The sequence below is a fragment of the Mauremys reevesii genome, linkage group 5 (genome assembly GCF_016161935.1).
Source record: "Mauremys reevesii isolate NIE-2019 linkage group 5, ASM1616193v1, whole genome shotgun sequence".
NCBI lineage: Eukaryota > Metazoa > Chordata > Testudines > Geoemydidae > Mauremys > Mauremys reevesii.
In genome coordinates, this window is record NC_052627.1 from 89,317,792 (window position 1) to 89,338,526 (window position 20,735).

Below are 20,735 nucleotides of genomic sequence, written 5' to 3' on the forward strand. Positions count from 1 at the left end.
TCAGCTTTCTCTATTTTCTCATCCCAACCAAATGTATGCCCTTTTATGTTTTAGGCCAGGGGTCGGCAACCTTTCAGAAGAGGTGTGCCGAGTCTTCATTTAGTCACTCTAATTTATGGTTTCACATGCCAGTAATACATTTTAACGTTTTTAGAAGGTCTCTTTCTATAAGTCTATAATATGTAACTAAACTATTATTGTATGTAAAGTAAATAAGGTTTTTAAAATGTTTAAGAAGCTTAATTTAAAATTAAATTAAAATGCAGAGCCCCCCAGACCGGTGGCCAGGACCCAGGCAGTGTGAGTGCCACTGAAAAATCAGCTCATGTGCTGCCTTCGGCACGCGTGCCATAGGTTGCCTACCCGTTTTAGACCCTTCAAATGATCAGCCATGGAATGCTATTTCAATAACTAAAACCATACAGTTACAAAATTGTTTTTGTCACATTCTAATTGTAATCGTAGCTCAAATACGAAGTCTGGAGCGGTTATGAACAAATTGTATTCAAATAAAAGCTGTTGTTGTTAAGTAATTCATTCATGGTTCCATTATGGGGAAATTAACAAGATTGATATTAAATGGTAGATTCTGTACTAACCCAGACAGAAGTTATATTCTTCAAAGAAAAAGTGTCTTTGTCCTCAGACTTCTATAGGAAATATGTACATATCCTTCTCTTTCCCAGAAAAGGCACGTAATTGAAAGACACACATGGCAAACAATCTACTGTGTTTAGACAATGAAAATACTTACCTAAACAGTGATAGATCAGGCTGTCTTCCTGTTAGAGCTTCAAACCTCAATCCCCAGACTCAAGGGAGGCAGCCTCTGAGTCAGACCACTTAAATTTCCCCCTACCAGGGCAAGCAGCAGGTCCAGAAGAGAGTCTGACCTTGTAATGGTTAGCTGCAATGGGAGACCACACTCCTTGCATTTCCTGAACTCTGACATGATGAACATGGAGGTAAGAAAAGCTACAGAAGCTACTGTAAAGAATATCCTCATTGAGACAGAGAAGAAAACTAGTGGACACTACAGCAATGTAGGAGTGAGAAATGGCGCCCCAAAACAAAAACAAAAAAAACCTACCCTGGCTACAATTGCTGTTTCTGTTACTGTAGCATGGAATAGAGAAACAGCAATGATCTGTTCTGAACTGGTTTTAATGAAATTCAAGAATGAAATACTTACCACACATTATAACTCAACAACCAAAATATTGTTGAATCTTTAGTATTTCAACTGAATCTACAGACTTATTTATATTAAAAGTAGTTTTAATATAAATTGAAGTATTAAAGAGTGACTTTAAAAAAAGAGAAAATTGATGAAGTCAATGTTTCACGCCAGTCTACTGAAGATAAAAACAGGTAGCTAGGTTGTTTTTCTGTTAAAATACTGGTATTTTCTTATCGCAGTTTGTCCTCATTTAGACAAATATCAGATGGAAAATAAAGCAGAGTACATCTAACTCACATCAGACAACAGAAGAACTTAAAAGAAAAGACATCTTCAGATCTTAGACTCATCAAGGATGAAGGGTACAAAACAAAGTAAAATAACTACAAGGCTGTGGAGTAAAATATCATGCCATAATCTCCAAAGCCTCTCCAGAACCTCTGCAGGAATTCTTTAACCTGCATAAACAAATGCACTATAACTAAAAAAATAAAACCACCACATAAAGCAAGTATAGTTTCACTTAGCAGTTGTTAGTGCACTAGGCCATTAACTCACATGCTTGCAGCAGTGATGACAAAACAAACAATTTGAATTTAATTCAGCAAGTTTGTGAGATGCACTGAAAGTCACTGATGTAAGATGAGAGCTTAGAAAAATAGCTATGTCCACTTCAATCTTGCCTCTATCACTTGGGAGCGGTATGGGAAGCAATACTCAACAAAAATGAGAGCAACCAAGGAAAGTTTACTAAAATTCACCTTAAAAAGATTGTATCTGCCATCTTGAATCTCTGCACCTGGTGTTACTTCCATAGAATTGTCTTCGGCCTAAGTTAAATAACACATTGCCCATTAAGATACCACACAACTTTGAACTGATGGGCTACATCATGACTAACACATGGTCACAGCCTAGCGGTGCCACTATCCGCACAAATAGTCAATGAAACAAGAGAAAGATTCTGGGTGGCGGGAAAGGAAAGATAAGGTATGAACTTATTAACAATGATATTGTACCAGACAGAAGAGGTTTCTAACACACAAACAGTGACACAGCACCATAACAGTTTTATGGGGGGGAGGGGAAAAGTGTTTACATATTATGGAATACCACAAAAATGTTATTAATTACCATAATTTTATTTGTAGTTGAGGTAACTGGTAAAATTTCAAGTCCCATTCGTATCCTCTTTTGTTTTTCACAGTAAGCTTTCCAGGTATCTTCATTAAACCCATAATTGAAATAATCTGAAAGATCGGCACCTTCAAACAGAAAAGCACAAATTCTAAGAATTAAGCATTATAACTCATCTTTCCTTTTCTATTTCTGCTTTGTTTATAGCAACAGAAAGAAGCAGAAATCAGGGAAAAGTCCCAATGTTAAGAATTATAAATTTCTTACACCAAATAATATGTAACCTTCTATAGTTCAATATATTTGATGTCTATTCTGGTGATGCTATACATTCCAATTTTGCAGAGATCAGGCTTCAAATAATAATCAAAAAGTACTATGCCTCTTACATCTTTGTAAAGACATCATTTCCATCTTTAAAGCAATTTACAAAATACTCCAATGAGCAGTTCAGAGGGATGAAAAGAATACAAATACTGGCCAAATCTGGCTCTACCATATGTATGGGGAGAAGGGTAAACAGAAAACAATGAACACATGCACAGACCCTAAGAGTCAGCTTTCTCCTCAAAGTCTGTGGGTGCCCCCTGCATGAATAAAATATATCGGAGAGTGGCTAGAGCCAAGGGGTAACCAACCATTCTATGTAGCTTTTTCTGCTAGTAACATTACTTTCTGCTTTATCTCTGGTAGCACATGCAGGCATGGAGCCAATGGCAACAACCCCAGAGAACTTTGGATTTTCCAGTCATGGATCTCTCAGGATGTCCATGAATTTAGCTGGGCATATGCTATGCCCCCTTCTCCCAACCTGTTGACAGGTATTTGCAATGGATACCCTGGAACTCCATGTAGGTTAATACATTCTCATCAAAGTAACTCCCTTTACAGGTTTTTCAAGTAGGACTGGTTGATTTAGCTCATTAATTGTACAATTAAATATTAGTACAATTGTGTATATTACTTCCATTTGTAGGACGTTACCAATAAATTAATCTTCTATGGGTAAAAACTATCAAAAGTAATCTATTAAATATCGCTGTATTTCAACCAATGTGTACATTATTATGCAGTAAGAATGTCATGCAGAAATATTACCTGGTTTTCGCCAAGGTTTATCCTCAAAAGAATCTAAATCTACTTCCAGCAGTGGAACACCATTAATACTTCCTGGTGCATCAAGATCTACTCCTTTGACTTTTGCACCTATAAAGAAAAGTAACAAAAATCATAAAATCCCTTTTACAGAGGTAAGTTAATAAATGCAACACTTTTCATGTGACTTTCCTAAAATTAACATTTTATTTTTGACAAATTATTCGGCACTAGAGTGCTAGGCATTTTACAGACAAGTAAGAAGAAAGCATCCTTACCCCAAAGAGCTTGTAATCTAAATGAAATCATTTTCTTTACTATCTTAAACACATTTTATCCTTCCAACTTACCTATAGTGAATAAATAGCAACTACATGGTCTGCAATTAATTTTTGTAGACTTTAACTACTGTACATGCTCATAAAACAGTAGTTTTATACATGTGTTTGTTTTATCAGAAATTTCAATTAATATAATTGCTGTATTGAGGACTGGTTTTAGAGGCATCACAGTTATTTCTAGTTTCCAATAAACTTAAGTGTATGACATGAAAAAAGTCCCTGTGAAACACAAATCCTCCTCTCAGGCAACCCTTGCCCCAAAACCAAAAGGTCAGGGTACAGACCACCTGAACAGTCACATGCTGAAACCCTTCTACTGCAATCTGAGCTGTGCTCTATGCATGCACTCACAGAGCAGTCTCCAATTATGTCTTCTCTGTGCCCTGCCCTTGCCTTGAAGTGGCACCACACCTTTTCCACTGCACTTGGGACATCACGTGGCCCTTTTACATTCAAGAAGATATCATCCAAAGCTTTACATATAGTAGTATTTTTATAACAAAATGCAAGCATTGTTTATTGGATCTTAAATTATATATATCTCTACCATGTAATTTGACTCACTAATTTGTGCAGATCCATCATAATTATTTTGTAGATATACATGGTACTTTACAGTTAAATTTTTTTTCTTCTCCAACCAGTATACCATCTAAATTAGACATATAGCAAGGGAAGACAATGGTCCAAGTCATGACACCTGTTATGCATCTTGTTAACTCATATTATCTAAGTAGTTGTAGCTCATTCATCACCGCTGGAATGCAAACAGAATTTTTACGAGAGAGCTGAGAGATGCAATAGTAGAAATCAGCAACAGAGGCGAACCAAGTGTTACTCTTTAAGTGCCTTATGGTGTAGATGGTAAATACAAAGGCAAAGTTTCTCCAGAGACTTCTGCTGTACAATTGATAATATACTATTCATATTATTTTTAATTATTTGTACTACCTTAAATGTTAGGATTAAATTATACATAATGCAACTATACCATTTTTAAGACCCTAATTCTGAACATATCAGCTGATCTAATATTCTACAGCATTGGTCCCAAAACTTTTCAGGGTCGTGCCCCCTCTTACCCCTATTCACTCCACTTCCCCCCCAGGGGCCCAGGCTGAGGGTGGGGCCAGGGCTGTGGGCAGGGCTGGAGCAGAGCTAGTAATGGAGAGAGTCTGGGTGGTGCTCCCTCCCTGCCCCCCATGGGAGCTGGCCTGGGTCCTGCCCCTCCAAACGTTCCTCCGTTTTCCCCAAGGGGGGAGCAAACCTCAGTTTGGGGGCCTCTGCACTAAAAGCTAATGGATTAAAATGTTTAAGATTTTATATTTGTCTAATTCACTAACACTGTATAGAAACTTTATGCAAAAATTGTTACTAAAAACAGAGTATGTGCTACTACTACAGATTAATACAATTGTTACATTTTCTATTAATATAAATGTGTAAACATTTTTTTTTTTACCAGATGATCCATAAACTCGACCTCCTGTCTTGATGTTGAGATTCACAGGAGCTGTTCCATATCTTCAAGAAATTAACAAAACTGAATTAGATAGAGAAAACTGATAAAAATGGTTAGCTATATCCAGAAACAAGAAGAGGACCTAGACTTGATTGTCATTCTGAATCTCAAGCTCTCCAAACTAACAACACAGAAGTAGAGAGATCAGTCTAGGAGCAAGAGAACGCATTGCTCCAACACTCAATAGCACTTTTCTCCAATGAATAAATGGCACTGAAGTCTCAATCACACTTTGGATGCTGAAAGCATAGTGACCATGACAGAGCCTCAAGAATGGATAGGACCAAAAAAAAGAAAAAGGGCTCACTTAGGAATACAGAGGATGCCAGGGGACTAGGACTGGAGAATACTGTTAAGATTCTCTGTTGTTTCAGTATTATCATTTAATCTGTACTGAAGCAGGAAGAATAAGCATTTATCAAAACTGACTGAAAGGTTACTGTAGTTTCAATAAGTTCATACCCTTGTGTCTTTTGCTGAAAATGCTATTTTGTACCATCTCAAATACTCCTCAGTAAATTAAACAAATATCTCATACTTTTACACTAACAATATGTTACAAAAACAAAGAACAAAAATTAGGCCAATAGAACTTTCTTCACAGATACCAACAGATTTTGAGCTTCCAGTGCATATATAAATATGCATTAACTATAAACAAGACACTACATTGCTCTAGTAATAGAGTGCTGTCAAGGCCCAGTACTGGTGGTGTAACTCAGGATACCAAAGGAACACATTCTACCCCAGGATGTGTGCAAGTGGCTCATCCCCAAAGGTAGTATTTGCTCCTAAAGATAGTGAGGGCACTTTTATTAGAATCATAGACTTCAAGGTCAGAAGGGATCATTATGATCATCTAGTCTGACCTCCTGCACAATGCAGGCTACCGAATCTCACCCACCCACTCCTGTATCAAACCTGTGTCTGAGCCATTGAAGTCCTCAAATCATGGTTTAAAGACTTCAAGGTGCAGAGAATCTTCCAGATAATCTTGGTAAGTAAAAGGAAGGGTACAATTTCCTGTTTAACTACCCTGCAACATCCTTCTCATTTCAGTTCTCTTCTTAAATAAAAGTAATTTCCATTGCAATAATGCAAAGACTGACAAATAGCACTTTTCTTCTGGTATGACATGCTACATCAGTATATGACTTTGCTGAGAAAATGTTATAGTTCTCGTATCAATGGCCAAAACTAAATATTATACATGGAGACAATTTAAGCTTGTAAAATAACTTTCTGTACTAAAGTTTAAATAAACTAAAACTGAATTAATTTTAAAATCTTTTTCCCATGCATAAAAGCAGGAGTGGGTGACAAATTCATTGTATAACCTTGTTCTGGAAGGGCTTTTTAGAAAAAATGGTCATTTTATTTAAAATTCCTTGTACTCATTTTAATAAGCTTTAGTATAATATGCTAATAAACCTATGTACTCGGGGTAAGAGGGGGACTCTGCCCATTAAAAATGTAATCCTAACCTTCCTATCTATCCCCCTCACCCAACTCCCAGGTTCTTCTTATCCAAAGGTGACCAGCTCCAGAACATGCAGTATGCTGTTGAAATGACAATCACAAATATTGATGACAGAGTTTGTGTTTTTTAATATTGCCCAGTTTCGCAAATTTTGTTATTTTAAGATATGAAATACTTAAAGCTCTGGAATATTGAACACTTTGCAAAACTGAAGAATATACAACATAATTCTAAAGTTAAGACTGTGTACATAAGACTGTTAAGATAGTGTACATAACCCAGTAAATTATGCCTTGAAAATGTACTACTGCAGCACATTCAGCATTAAACCTTACTAGTTCTATTCATGTAAATAGTCAACTGGACTACACATGTGAGAAAGGCAAGCAGAATTTGGCTCAGTATTATCATAGGCATTAGATTAACAGAATTTTATTCTACACATGAACAGCAACCCTAAAGCAGACTTTCCATTCTTTAATGGTGCTTTTCCTTCAGAATCCATGTAAATACATAATTCACTTGGAAAATTGTATTCCATAATTTTAAGTGAACTTAGTGCTCTTTAAAGTTGTTGGGGTAGCAGAAAATGAAAATGAAGTCCTCTATTCACAGGAAAAAAAAAATACAGGACAGTGATAATGCAAATTTTTCTACACAGCCCAACCATGTGCCTGAGCCCTAACTTTGAGGGACCATCTCTAAGGACTGCCAGTTCAGTCCTGAAGTCCACTAAATCCTCTATGAACAGCACAAAAATGCCAGCTATGATGGTGTTTTAATATGCACCTTGTCCACAAGAAACTGGACTGAGAACATATTTAATGTTCTCTTTTTGCATAATACTTTCCAGTTTGCAAAGGAAAAGTCAATATATCATAAATATTAACCTAAAATTCTAATTTGGTTATATTGCCACTTAATTAAAACTTGAAGTCTCAGCCCCCATATGTTTCTGCAATGCAACTTTTTCCAGGGTGGATAAAAATCAATGATTAAAAAAAAAAATCTGATTTTTTTTGATCAAATGCTTTTTGAGGGAAAAAAAACTATCTAAAGATGGTTTTAATTAAGATACATTATAGCTCCAAGATATCTAATCTCTATTCCATGATGATAAATTCTAATTCTATAGTAGGAGACAATATATTCATGTAATGCTTAAGAAAAGTTTTGTAAATGAGTTCCAATAGTTCATGGATTAGGGACCCAATCTTATGGGGTTCCAGGGGCTTCTGTATAGATTATTTAGGTTAATCTTTCTGTCTACCCAATGAGACTCAGTGCTCAGTCTAGAACAGGGGTGGGCAAACTTTTTGGCCCAAGGGCCACATCTGGCTATGGAAATTGTATGGTGGGCCACAAAATTGGGGGCTGGGGTGCGGGAGGGAGTGAGGGCTTTGGTTGGGGGTACGGGTTCTCGGGTGGGGCTGGGGATGAGGGGTTTGGAGTGCAGGAGGGTGCTCTGGACTGGGACTGAGGGGTTCGGAGGGCAGGAGGGGGATCAGAGCTGGGGCAAGGAGTTGGGGCACAAGAGGAGGTCAGGGGTGTAAGCTCCAGACAGCCAGGCGGCTGCATGCTGCCCCATCTGCAGGCGCTGCCCCTGCAGCTCCCATTGGCCACAGTTGCTGGCCAATGGGAGTTGCGGGGGCAATGTGTGGAGCCCCCTGGCTGCCGTTACGCATAGCATGGAGGGGGGACATGCCACTGCTTCCAGGAGCCGCGCAGAGCCCTGGCATGCGTGGAGCAAGGCAAGACCTGGACCCTGCTCCACAGCTGGAGCTCGAGGGCCAGATTAAAAATGTCTGAAGGGCCAGATGCGACCCCCAGGCTGTAGTTTGTCCACCCCTGGTCTAGAAGATACCATCAGAGATACTTAGTTTTGCAGTTCTCAAACTGTGGATTTGTGTCTCCAGAGATAACATGCTTGTTAATAGCAAAAATGGTTTAAAATAAAATAAATAAATAAAGGTGAGAAATAAGAGACCTCAACCCTATTGTCCCTCTGCAAATTTGTGTACACAGAGTCAATCCCTTACCTCTCTCTAAAAGTGCAAAGTTTCAAAAAGTTCAATGAATAGAAGATTGTTGGGGGTGGAATAGATCTGGACAAGGAGAAGAAGTCTGGAGATAAATGTGAGAAGGGAGGGACAGGCAGTAGAAACAAAAGCAAAACTGTTTGAGCAGCACATTCCAGAAGTCTTGAGGTCTTTCTGAGTGTAGCCTTCATTGATTTGAGATCTACCATACCATTCTCTCACTAGGGAAAACCTATAATGCTAGCAGGCCATAAAAGAGACCCTGTTTGGGAATATTTTAATTAAGTTCCTCTACCTGTGGGTAAGACAGGCATGAGTGCAAAATGCAAACACTGCAACAAAGAAATGCAAGGCCTGGCTGCCCGAATGAAAAAATCACCATGAGAAGTGTTCCTTCTCAGGAGGAAGCTGCGTTGAAGATGATGAAAGGAACATGTCTGAATATGCAGAGTCTTCAGGTTGGTAAACTTTTTTATGTCATACTTCTTTCTTAAGGACTGCCTGTCTTCCTTCTGGATTATTCTTGAATTCTCATGTTTGAGCAAAAAATATAATTAGTACCATAGAGTAATATCATTTTAGACGCAGTTGTGATAAAAAATAAATAGCTGAAATAGGCAGATCTTCCTTTTACAATTTCACCTTTAAAGTAGTACTGAATGTCAGAGAACGCAATGAGTAATACTAAATGAGCAGTATGGTAATAATAATTAAATAACTGCATTGACTTATTTTGTTTAGGAGAATCCATCCTCAACACAGAGGCTATCCACCTTCAAGATCACCATCATTTTCTATAGTTCAGAGTTATCTGCCAATGATAGTGTTTCAGTCACATCATGTATGTCACAAAGCCACTGTATATAACCTGTAGCAAAAAGGAAAAAAAATCCCCATCATCCGGAAACAATCATAGATAAGTTTGTGATAAGAACAAGCAGATTACAAAAAGAGGTAACTGATGAAAAAAATTGCCGTTTGTTTATGCAACAAACTCTCCTTTCCATATGATTGAGAACCCACACTTCATTAACATGGTTCAGGCATTAAGACCAGGATACAGTCCACCCAACAGAGCAGATGTCGCAGGCAAATTGCTGGATAAAGTGTATGAAAAAGAAATTGAGCAGTGTGCAAAATGTGTAATGGGTAAAACTGTTAACCTGAGTCTTGATGGGTGGAGCAATGTCCACAATGATCCTGTTGTACGTGCTTGTGTGACAACAGAAGAAGAGAATGTTTTCCTTACAGAAACAATTGATACGTCAGGAAATGCACACACAGCAGAATACTTACAAGAAGTAGCAGTAAAAGCTATAACAAACTATGAAAAACAATTCAAATGTCTAGTATGCTGCTTGGTCACAGACAATACTGCAAATGTATCTAAGATGAGAGGAAATTATTTAGAAGAGAGTCTCAAGCTAATAACATATGGTTGCAGTTCTCATTTGATGCACCTCCTAGCCAAAAATTCACTGTTTCAGAAATAAAGGCTAATGTTGTTGAAATTGCAAAATACTTCCGTAACAACCACTTTGCAGCAGCTGCTCTGAAAAAAGTGGGAGGAACCAAGCTAACTCTCCCACAAGACGTGATGAAACTCAGCAGTGGACTGTTTTGAGGACCATATCAAGAACTGGCCTAATCTGATAACAGTTTGTGAACAAAAACATGAAAAAAATAGATTGCACTGTCACAGCCAAAGTTCTCAACATTGGGCTTAAGAGAAGTATTGAACACATGCTGAGTACCCTGAAGCCTATTTCTGTAGCCTTGAACAAAATGCAGGGAAATAGCTGTTTTATTGCTGACGCTGTTGAAATTTGGAAGGAACTGAGTGAGATCTTAAAAAGAGAAATATGTAATGACAGAGTTAAATTACAAGCATTAAAAAAATGAATGGGACAAGCACTACCACCAGCTCATTTTCTTGCAAATATTCTCAATACTCAGTATCAGGGCCAAACCTTAACTGCTGAAGAAGAGGAGTTGGCTATGACAAGGACATCCAGCAATCATCCCTCCATAATGGCAAGTATAATAAACTTCAGAGCTAAGGGTGAACCATTCAAGAAATATATGTTTGCTGATGATGTTTTAAAGAAAGTCACACCAGTGAACTGGTGGAAGTCACTTAAGCACTTGGATTCAGAGACTGCTGAAGTGATAATCTCACTTTTAACAGCAGTAGCTTCTTCTGCCAGTGTAGAAAGAATATTTTCTTCCTTTGGACTAATTCATTCCAAATTGAGAAATCGTTTGGGACCTGAAAAAGCAGGAAAGCTTGTTTTTCTTTTCCAGATTATGAACAAACAGGAAAATGAAGGTAAAGGTGACTGAGTTAGCTGCAGAAGCCAATATTTTAAGTTTCTCATGTTGACCTGGCTGATATAGTTGACTTAATTTTTTTTTTAAATATTTCATTTAACTATTTTAGGTTAAAACAATTTTAATAAAAACAAACCTGATTTTAAAAAACGTGAATATTTAACTAAATTCAAAAATTCATATGCTTATTTTGTTAAAATATTATATGTCTGCTGCTGAAGAAAAAAATCCAAAATACATAACGTTGTTTTAGTTAAATAAAACAATGTAAATGTCTGTCTGGTGATATTCTCCTAATACAGCATGGCAAGAAAATCCTCCAAATATTAATGATTAACCTGTTGAATTGGAAATAGTTCACCTCCCAATGACTTCATAAATATCTGCTTCAATTACCTTTGGTAAATGAAATAACCAATCATTCATTTTCTGATATAGCTGTAAAACTAATCTGAGAAGTTTTCAAAATAAATCACTTTAAAAATGTATAGTGTGTACCTTCTAAAAATGAAACCTATATCTATCGCTGAGTTGTGAAGAATATGTATTAAGGTTATAACAACCAACAAGAATTCACTTTTATGTAGAAATCCATGATTAAATTGAGTCTTCCTGACTAGTGATTTAAATCGATTTGATTTAAATCAAATCCACCCTGGGTTTTTCAGAAAGTGAAAATGTAACCCACCTGCTGGTTCTTCCTTGCAGAAATTTTATTTTACAGTTTTCTGTTTTCAGATCAACTTGATAATTAAATTTTAATTGGTTAACCAGATGAAAAGGCTACATAGAAGCACACAGAACAAATTAGTTGTCATCTATTTCAAGCATTATACTTGCTGCAAGCTCCGAGTCAAACACTTAATATTCAGGTACTGAAAATAACTTACCCATACTGTGGAGCTCCTGTTTTAATATCTCCTATGGTGACGTGAACATCATCCTCATCATCATCATCGCTGTCGCTGTCACTGTCATCCTCAGCCTCTGTCACCTTCTTCAACAAAAACAGACAAAAGGTACAATCAGATATTTACCTAAAATATCACAGACTTAAGTGTCCATTCCAGCAAACTTTGGTAGAAAAACAAATTAACCTTAACACATTAATTTATATTTTTTGGCTTACAGCTGGCATTTACTGCTTAGCACAACAGGGTCCTACCAGGAAAACCCAATTTATCCATTGAGTCTATGTTAACGTTGATGATATCTGGATGCAAAGGGGTGATAAGACTTACGTATCTTGAATGTCAATATGCTATTTGTGAAATGTAACATTTTGCAAAATAAAGAAAAACTGGCTTTGGCTACTCAAGACCACGGTTTATCTACCTAGTCCATAACAGTTCAGCTCTACTGTCATCTGCTCAACACGGAAAGAACATAAAAATATAAGAGACCAAGTTCTCTGCATCTTTAAATACACATTCACAGCAAATCAAATACTAATATATACAAATGCTAGTAAAAACAATGTTCAGGTACATAAAATTCAGCAAACATCACAAATTTTCATTAAATAATTTACATAAACAATTTCTTTTCTCTATAGCTCAGTGAATACTACTCATCAAGTAACTTAGTCAATGTATACCAGTAACAGTCCTTGAATAAGTTATTTGATTTTTTTTTCTATTACTCAAGAATTTATAACATTAAGGCATGCTTTTTAGACTGCTGTTGACCCTATATGTATACCCTTCCTATTCCCCCTTTTCCCTTGATAACCCTAATTTTATTAAAATGTCTTAATATACAGTTCTTCCATGTAGCATATAAGTTAACTGCCTGGAGATGCAAAAGGGGAAAGGGGCAAACGGTATTAAAAATGAGTATTAACATGCATACACATTTAAAACATTGTACTAATTAGTTGTCTCCGTGTATCCAAAATATTAAAACTACTGTTCATTTACAAAACCAGAATTACCGCCCCCCCCCAAAAGTTTGTAGCACTAATAGTAATCATTGTTAGACCCATTTTAAAGGTAATTCTTAGTGAGGGGTTAACCTATGAGACATGCACAAGGTCACACAATAAATACTGTTTTGAGTGTTAAGAAATTTCTGGCAAGCACTGCATATAAAAAATGAACTGAAAATTAGTCAAAGTGACAGAACTTACGAACTAATGTGTAAAATCAGTTACTTTGGTGAAGTTCTTTAGTCACTGAAATTATCATTGCCCCATGTGAAAGCAAAGCATACTAACGAATATGTCTGTAATATATATTTAAAATTACCGTTTTCACTACACCATTTTCAGCAGCTTCCTCTTCATTTGCAGAAGGTGGTGGAGCACTTAAAAACAGAAAATGCAAGCTAGTTACTATGTGTACCTACAGGTTCCAGTGAAAAAGCACTTTGAAGTATAGCCAATGTCCCAGCAGTCTTTTATATGATTGCTAAGCAAAAATACTCTAAGAGATAACTTAATGTCAACTTTCCACTATAAGGTGACACAAATTATGCAAACTAGATATTTTCGGAGTACTGTATTTTCAATTTGTCACCATGTTTGGAACCTGCACCCATTGAAGTCAAAGTATATGAGTATACTTTGGGTATATTGGGAGCAGGATTCGGTCCTTAGCATGCAAAAATGAGGACTCATATTTTACAATGACTAGGTTGTTTAGACACGTCTTCCATTAAAATGATGAAAGACATGTGCCTAAACATCCAAGAATGCTTCAAAAAAAAATCTCTATCAAGGTTTCTTTCTCTCTTTTTGTCTGGCACAATAGTATAAGATATTTTAGATACAACATTTGATTAGCCTTTAAATTTGTTGTAATATGATTTGTAATGTCCACCAGTTTTGAAAATACTGTTTGTTTTTTAAGTCATTGTTGCACTCTGAAATTTATAAAAACAAGTTAACTCAATAGCCAGTGTTTTGTTGCTTCTGAGACAGCAAAAACTGACTACTAAACTTAACTTCTAACACTGTGTTGATATCCTTGTTTACTTTGCTTAACAAACAAAACAACATACAAGAGCCATAATGAAAAATGCTCCTTAACTGAAAAGGAGAATATTGGTACTTAAAATTATTTCCTCAAGCCCCTAGATGGGATCTGTAGTCCCAGCTTCTTTCTGGATGAGCAATCAGACAAAAAACCAAATTCAGTACTAACTTAAATTGGCAACACTCCCAATGCTTCAATCAGAGTTGCACTGGCTTGTTACCAGGGCTGGTTCTGGGATTCAAACCTAGGTGTTTCACATCACTGTTTACTAGGATGACACACTGGCTATTGTCAAGTTAAAAAACAATCATTTAATTTCATGTTTTTGAATCATGCTGGAATTACAAGAATGGAGACTAAAGCATTAGTAGTAGTACAACCTTCCCCACTCTGTCCCAACCTGAAATAGGCCAATTTAGGGGTTAGGAGGTAGTTTGGTATCCATTCAATATACTGCCAATAGTGATGCCAATTATTGTTAATCAGGACCATTTGTTCTGTGGTCAGGTGTGGTACTATTGACTAAAACGGCAGGAACCAACTCATTTAACAGCTGATCATTTTACCTGCCACATAGACAATATTCTAAAAAGAAAACAGATTTTCCAGTGCAACTTTAATTATGAGATCACTACAAAGCCTTAAAAATTAACCAATACATCAGAGAACTAGTCCAGCACATGTTATTACTATGGCAAATACAATTTAAAGTTTATTTGCCACAGAGGCTGGTTCAATAAACCTGAAAATATTTTTCGTTACACATGCTCAAGTACAGTGACACTCGGAGAATGCACATATACCTCTACCTCGATATAACGCTGTCCTCGGGAGCCAAAAAAAATCTTACCGTGTTATAGGTAAAACCGCGTTATATCAAACTTGCTTTGATCCGCTGGAGTGCGCAGCCCCTCCCCCCCGGAGCACTGCTTTACTGCGTTATATCAGAATTCGTGTTATATTGGGTCGCATTATATCGGGGTAGAGGTTTACATTATTAACTTTCTCATGACTCCGTGTTTTTTCAGTATTTCTTTTCATCACCAGTTGTACTCAAACGTGACAAAGCACTTTTACAGCACACCTAACTAAGCAAATTAGCATGATATCAATTTTGACAAAAGTTGTAGAAATGGAGCTGGTGGCAGCAAGATTAGGAAATCAAACAACTACACTGAAGGCTAGATTCCCAAGGGGGACTTAAGCCCCCTGCCACCTAGTGGAATTCACAAGCCCGAGTTGGCTCCTCACACAATGCATAGGGAGAGTTAGGTGCCACAAAAAAGGGATTCACAGAAGCCAGCATGCTTGGTGGAGAGCTGTCTAAGCTAACCAGTACAAAATGATGAGAGGGTGAGGCCTTAAATACTACCCTTCAAAGGTGATTAGGCAGCAGCTGAGCAGCAGTTTAGTGAATGTCAGTGGCACGTAAACGTTGGACTTTGGTCCCTAAACCCTTTTGTGAATCTAGCCCCAAGGGTCTGAAAAACCTAGAAAAGAAGAAAGGCTCATGGGCATAGCAATGAAACACTATGGGGGGATGGATAGCTCAGTGGTTTGAGCATTGGCCTGCTAAACCCAGGGTTGTGAGTTCAATCCTGGAAGGGGCCATTTAGGGAACGGGGTTAAAAGAAAAAAAACTGTCTGGGGATTTGTCCTGCTTTGAGCAGGGGGTTGGACTAGATGATCTCCTGAGATCCCTTCCAACCCTGATATTCTATGAATCTGGAAATTATCTACAAAAGATACTAGAAAATCAGAAGACAACAGAATAATGTAATTTCCACCATCAATATCAGAAGACTCACCAATATGAAAGTAGTATTACAAAATATAATGAAATAATCCCTTTTGTTTCAATCTAAGAAATATGTTTAAATTTTCACTGACTCCTGTCCACAAATATGACCCCGTGGATAGCAAAACTGGATTCAAATGTTTACAAGAAGTAGATACAGTGGAACATGATCATAATTGATCATATATAATGATTCTACTTCCATATGAAGGGAGTTTGCAAGTCCAAAATTGCTTGAGTGCATTTTAGTGGACTTTCACTCTTCTTATAATGAAGCTTCGCTCCATTAGAACTGAATCCACTGTTGAATACAAAAGTCATTATATAATAAACAGATGTAAAGCATTGAATTTCAAAGGGATCATCTCTACCCCACCATTGCCCTCTGGGGGGAGGGGTAAAAAAAATCGTTTTGATGCAGAGAATCAAAGGGGAAAAAAAAAAGGGCCAGTCTTGCAATAGTTGTTTCCAGCAAGGAATAAAGAACTTGCTACAGCTACTCCACATTGTGGCCTTGATGACACTGAAAATTGTTAGCAATTCTTCCACTATTGGTTAAACATCAGTGCAACCTTGGCATCAGTGTTAGCAAAGGTAGAATATATTGGTGTAGGCCTTTTTAACACTGTCATCTAACTCTGTTCCTAGCTAGTTACTATGGGTGACTATAAGCAGGCTTGGAAGGATTAGATTTTTTTAATTGGTACATGTGGATTTCTCTATACCCCCCGCCTCCTCCCCCGCCCCAAACATAAATACATTTCCATAGATGATAACCAAAACGTACAGATAGGCAGAGTATAGAGTCAACATCCAGTGATTTAGACTTGTTACAAATTCCCTATGAATGAATAGTAAAAACAGGTGTAATTTGTTGATTTATGGGTATTTATTTGTATATTTTGACATGTGATGCTGAAAAGTTGTGTTTTAATGGTTTATAAAGCTTTAACTTTTTGAATCTCAACATCTACTTTCATTCAATAATTGTCTGACCCCCATAATTTCCTGCAACTGTGCACATTTTTTAGCATTTTTTCAATTTTTATCAATTTAAACAATATTATCTGCTGAAATTATAAAAGAAAATTATTGTCACGCCTATCTATAGGTTATAGTGAAAAAAAAACCACACTAAAACAGCATGTCTAGATTACACTGTAAAAATGCCAGACCTCGAATGTACTTTAGTGCTTCCATCAGCATCAGCAGAACTGCACTGCGCTAGACTAATGATGGGTAAACTGCTAAAAGGCCCAGATTCGTAAAGGTATTTGGACATTGCTGAGCTCAGTGTCACAACACCTAACTGATTTAGGAGCCTAAATCTTCTTCCCCAAAAAGGGATTTAGGCACTTTGGAGTCTAAAACCAGACGGTTGGGATCACTGCAACGCTGAGCACAGCAACACCTAAATACCTGGGCCAAAGTCTTCAGTGTAGTTGCAGCCTAGAAATGAAGATGCAGCCTTCCCAAGTTATATCTTGGCAGGATCTGTCTCCAAACCCTGCAGTTGCAGAGGACACTGGGCACAACTGCACGTGTAGGGACCTCTGGATGATCTCTGTCACCAAGTTAACCCAATGCTTGGCTGAGATATGTTCTTGGATGAAGAAAAGCTGGTTGACGTTAAGCCGCTGTAAGACTTAGGTTATACTGGAAGGTAAAATAAAATGCCAAGAAGAGTTTGTAGGCACTGTGCAATTTAGGAGGCTTTCCTGGATTCCTTGCTGAAGCTAAACTCTCACATAGCAGCACCTTGCAAGTCATATGTTCTACCATCTCTCCCTGGCCAGAAGTCACGTCCTATCCTTGTGAATAATGACCTGGCTTTGGTAATTCATGCTTTTGTCATCTCCTGCCTGAACTACAACACTACAATCTACGTGGGCCTGACAGCTGCTGAGGAAATTAGAATCCAGCAGCATATCTCCTCACTAACACAAGATACTATGAGCATATCACACCTGCCCTCTGCTCACTACAGAAAATCATATCAAGTAGAAGATTTCAGTCCTTACCATCAACGCACTAAGTAGCCTGGTCAAGGGATACCTAGAAAACACTTACTGCTCAGGAATTTCAGTCATTCTTTACAATGCCACTTCTCAGGCACAATTTAAAAAGGTTTAACTGAAATCTTAAGATGTACATTCCCCAACAAGACAATCCCCAGGAACATTCAGTATATATTTCAGCCCTAGAATCTGACTTTAGGAACACACTAATCAAGTCAAATGAATAAAAAACAAGAACTAGCAAAAGTGAATGGTTCCATGTTGATATTTTTAATGTCATATTTATTGTTGAATGCCTTTATTTGCTCAATATCTATTGTGTCACCTGCCCTCAAAAGAGAGCAGTAACCCCCTGGAAAACAGAGCGAAATGTTCTTATTTCACTCTAAAAGCAGCAAAGAGTCTTGTGGCACCTTATAGACTAACAGATGTTTTGGAGCATGAGCTTTCGTGGGTGAATACCCACTTCGTCGGATGCATGTTGTGGAAATTTCCAGGGGCAGGTATATATAAGCAAGCAGGAAGCAGGTTGGAGATAACGAGGTTAGTTCAATCAGGGAGGATGAGGCCCTCTTCTAGCAGCTGAGGTGTGAAAACCAAGAGAGGAGCCTCTGGAAATTTCCACGACATGCATCCGACGAAGTGGGTATTCACCCATGAAAGCTCATGCTCCAAAACGTCTGTTAGTCTATAAGGTGCCACAAGACTCTTTGCTGCTTTTACAGATCCAGACTAACACAGCTACCCCCTGATACTTATTTCACTGTAGCTTCTATGCTGAAATGTTATACGTTGCACGTTCATAGCAAGTACTAAATTACATCATATATCCCTATACTACCCACAATAATCCATTTAAGTGTGTGGGGGGAAGGGTGTCCCACATTGTACAGTAGTAGGCTCCCAATGTAACAAAAGCTATGTTAAAGAAATCTGTTAGTCCTTTCTACAGTGATACTGATAACTGAACAGCCCAAATTCTAGGTTAAACCATTGAAAGAGTTAATCAGACTGGCAGATTACATCTGATATGAAGGAGATATTCAAAGGCACCAATTTAGGTGCCCAACTTCCAATGACTTACCAGTGGCTATCACTTTGCAAGGAACAGGTGTGAAATGATTTGTTCTGAATACACTTTTTACACAACTACATTAGCAAATTCACAACTATCAAGACACCCACCTAGGTTTTTGTTCCTCTGGTCTCTCTGGTTCATTTTCATCTGTCAAAAGCAAAAAACATTATTTAAGAATTATGTATTAGAAACCATGGAGTCAAAAACAGCAGAGTATCTTGCAAGTTCTAATTCTGTACCACTAAATAAAATGGTGGACCCTCCAATCCTGAGTTGGATCTGTGTGGTCAGACATGTGAGCCAACACAGCACCCCACTTAAGCCAACAGAGCTCCACAAACAGACCCTTTGCAGTATCAGGATTTTAGTTTTCAGATTGTATTCATGTGGTTAGGGTAAATGGGTATGTCTACACTGCAGCTGGAAGCAAGCCTCCCAGTCAGGGAAAACAGACTCAAGCTTGCAAGGTTCAAAGTAGCATGCTAAAAACAGCAGTGTTGATGTTGTGGCTTGGGCTGGAGCTCAGGCTCTCAAACCAACATAACCCCTTAGGTCCGACAGCCTGAGCTCTGAGTCCATGCCACAATGTCCACACTGTTATTTTTAGCATGCTAGCTGAAGCCAGTGCCGCAGGGCAGGGGATCACTGGAGGAATCACACTGCTTATTAGGAGACCCGGGTTGCGCCATACCCGGCGCGGCCGCATTAGCAGGTGGTTCCCGCACCAGCAGCCCCCGGAGCGGCTCCTGCAGGAGATGGGCGAGCGGGGTCGGAGGCAGCGGGCCCGGCCCGGCCCAGGGAGCCGGCCTAGGTGATGGGGAGAGTGGGTGCTGCGCACGCTGGGGCCTAGCGCTCCCCTTGCGGCCTCTCCCCGTCCCGCGGCGCCAGGGAGGGAGGCCGGGCCAGGCCGGGGCCTAGGAAGGTGCGTACCGCCATAGAGCCACTCCTCCTCCTCATCGCCGCCGGTCCCGCTCAGGTCCGCCGCCAGCCGCTCCACCTCGCCGGTCGACATGGCCGCCTCCCCCGGGACGCGCCGGCCCCTGCCGAGCGCGGACACAGGCACCCGCCGCGCCGGCTCCCCGCGCAGCCCCGCGGACGCTTCCAGCGGCAGCCGAGGAGGCCGGTGTGTGCAGCGCCCGCCCCTCCCCCGCCGAGGAGCCGCCGCTCGCTGGCTCAGCGCTTCCCCTCCCCCCGCCGAGTGACTCACACTCACTCACAGGAAAGGGCCGGGCCCCGGAGCACTAGGGCGCCGGGCCGGCCCCCAGCGAGGGCAGGACAACGGGGGCTGGGGCGGGGGAACGGGGCCTGCCTCCTCCCGCGACAGGGCATCGTGCGGGAAGGAGTAAGGTGGCCTGGCAGAGTGGGGAGAGAACCCCCTGTAAGGGGCTGGGCTGCCTTAGGCCCACAACCATCGCAGCGGGCCCTTCGCCTGCTAACTGGTGCCACAGAAACGGGGGCTTCTCTGTGCAGCCAGGGGAGGGGGAAATACACACTTGCCAGCCACGAGGGTTACCGAAATCCTCGGTGAGACCCAGCCCCAAAATATAAAGATTAAACCAACTCCATGGGGAAGTCGGGGGGGAGGGGATGTCTCTAGGGAAGTGACCCCTTCCCCAGCTGGAGGATGCTGCTCATTGCAGCTTGGTGAATCCAGCCCTTAACAGGTCCACATTAATGGAGGCCTTTCCCAGGCTACTGGCAGAGGGAGAAGGGCTTAGCCTCCCTTATCGTTAGGATGTGT

The 20,735-nt window shown here is 39.4% G+C and overlaps 1 protein-coding gene across 16 annotated transcripts in view; it reads right to left on the reverse strand.

Annotated features, from left to right (window-relative positions):
• The window catches only part of FIP1L1 (factor interacting with PAPOLA and CPSF1), an 81,971-nt gene extending 61,835 nt beyond the window's left edge, over positions 1-20,136 (reverse strand). For 4 of the 16 annotated variants that reach the window (XM_039542595.1, XM_039542592.1, XM_039542591.1 and 1 more), the window contains exons 1-8: positions 19,925-20,134; positions 19,102-19,141; positions 13,372-13,429; positions 12,016-12,122; positions 5,216-5,277; positions 3,416-3,523; positions 2,315-2,445; positions 1,942-2,010 (exon numbers count right to left, since the gene is read on the reverse strand). In XM_039542595.1, coding sequence (XP_039398529.1) covers positions 1,942-2,010; positions 2,315-2,445; positions 3,416-3,523; positions 5,216-5,277; positions 12,016-12,122; positions 13,372-13,429; positions 19,102-19,141; positions 19,925-20,006 — 657 coding nt within the window. In that variant the 5' untranslated portion in view covers positions 20,007-20,134. Of the gene's footprint in view, positions 1-1,941; positions 2,011-2,314; positions 2,446-3,415; positions 3,524-5,215; positions 5,278-12,015; positions 12,123-13,371; positions 13,430-19,101; positions 19,142-19,924 lie in introns of all 16 variants that reach the window. The other 12 variants (XM_039542598.1, XM_039542594.1, XM_039542590.1 and 9 more) reach the window with 8 other exon arrangements.
• Positions 20,137-20,735: the final 599 nt, after the last annotated feature.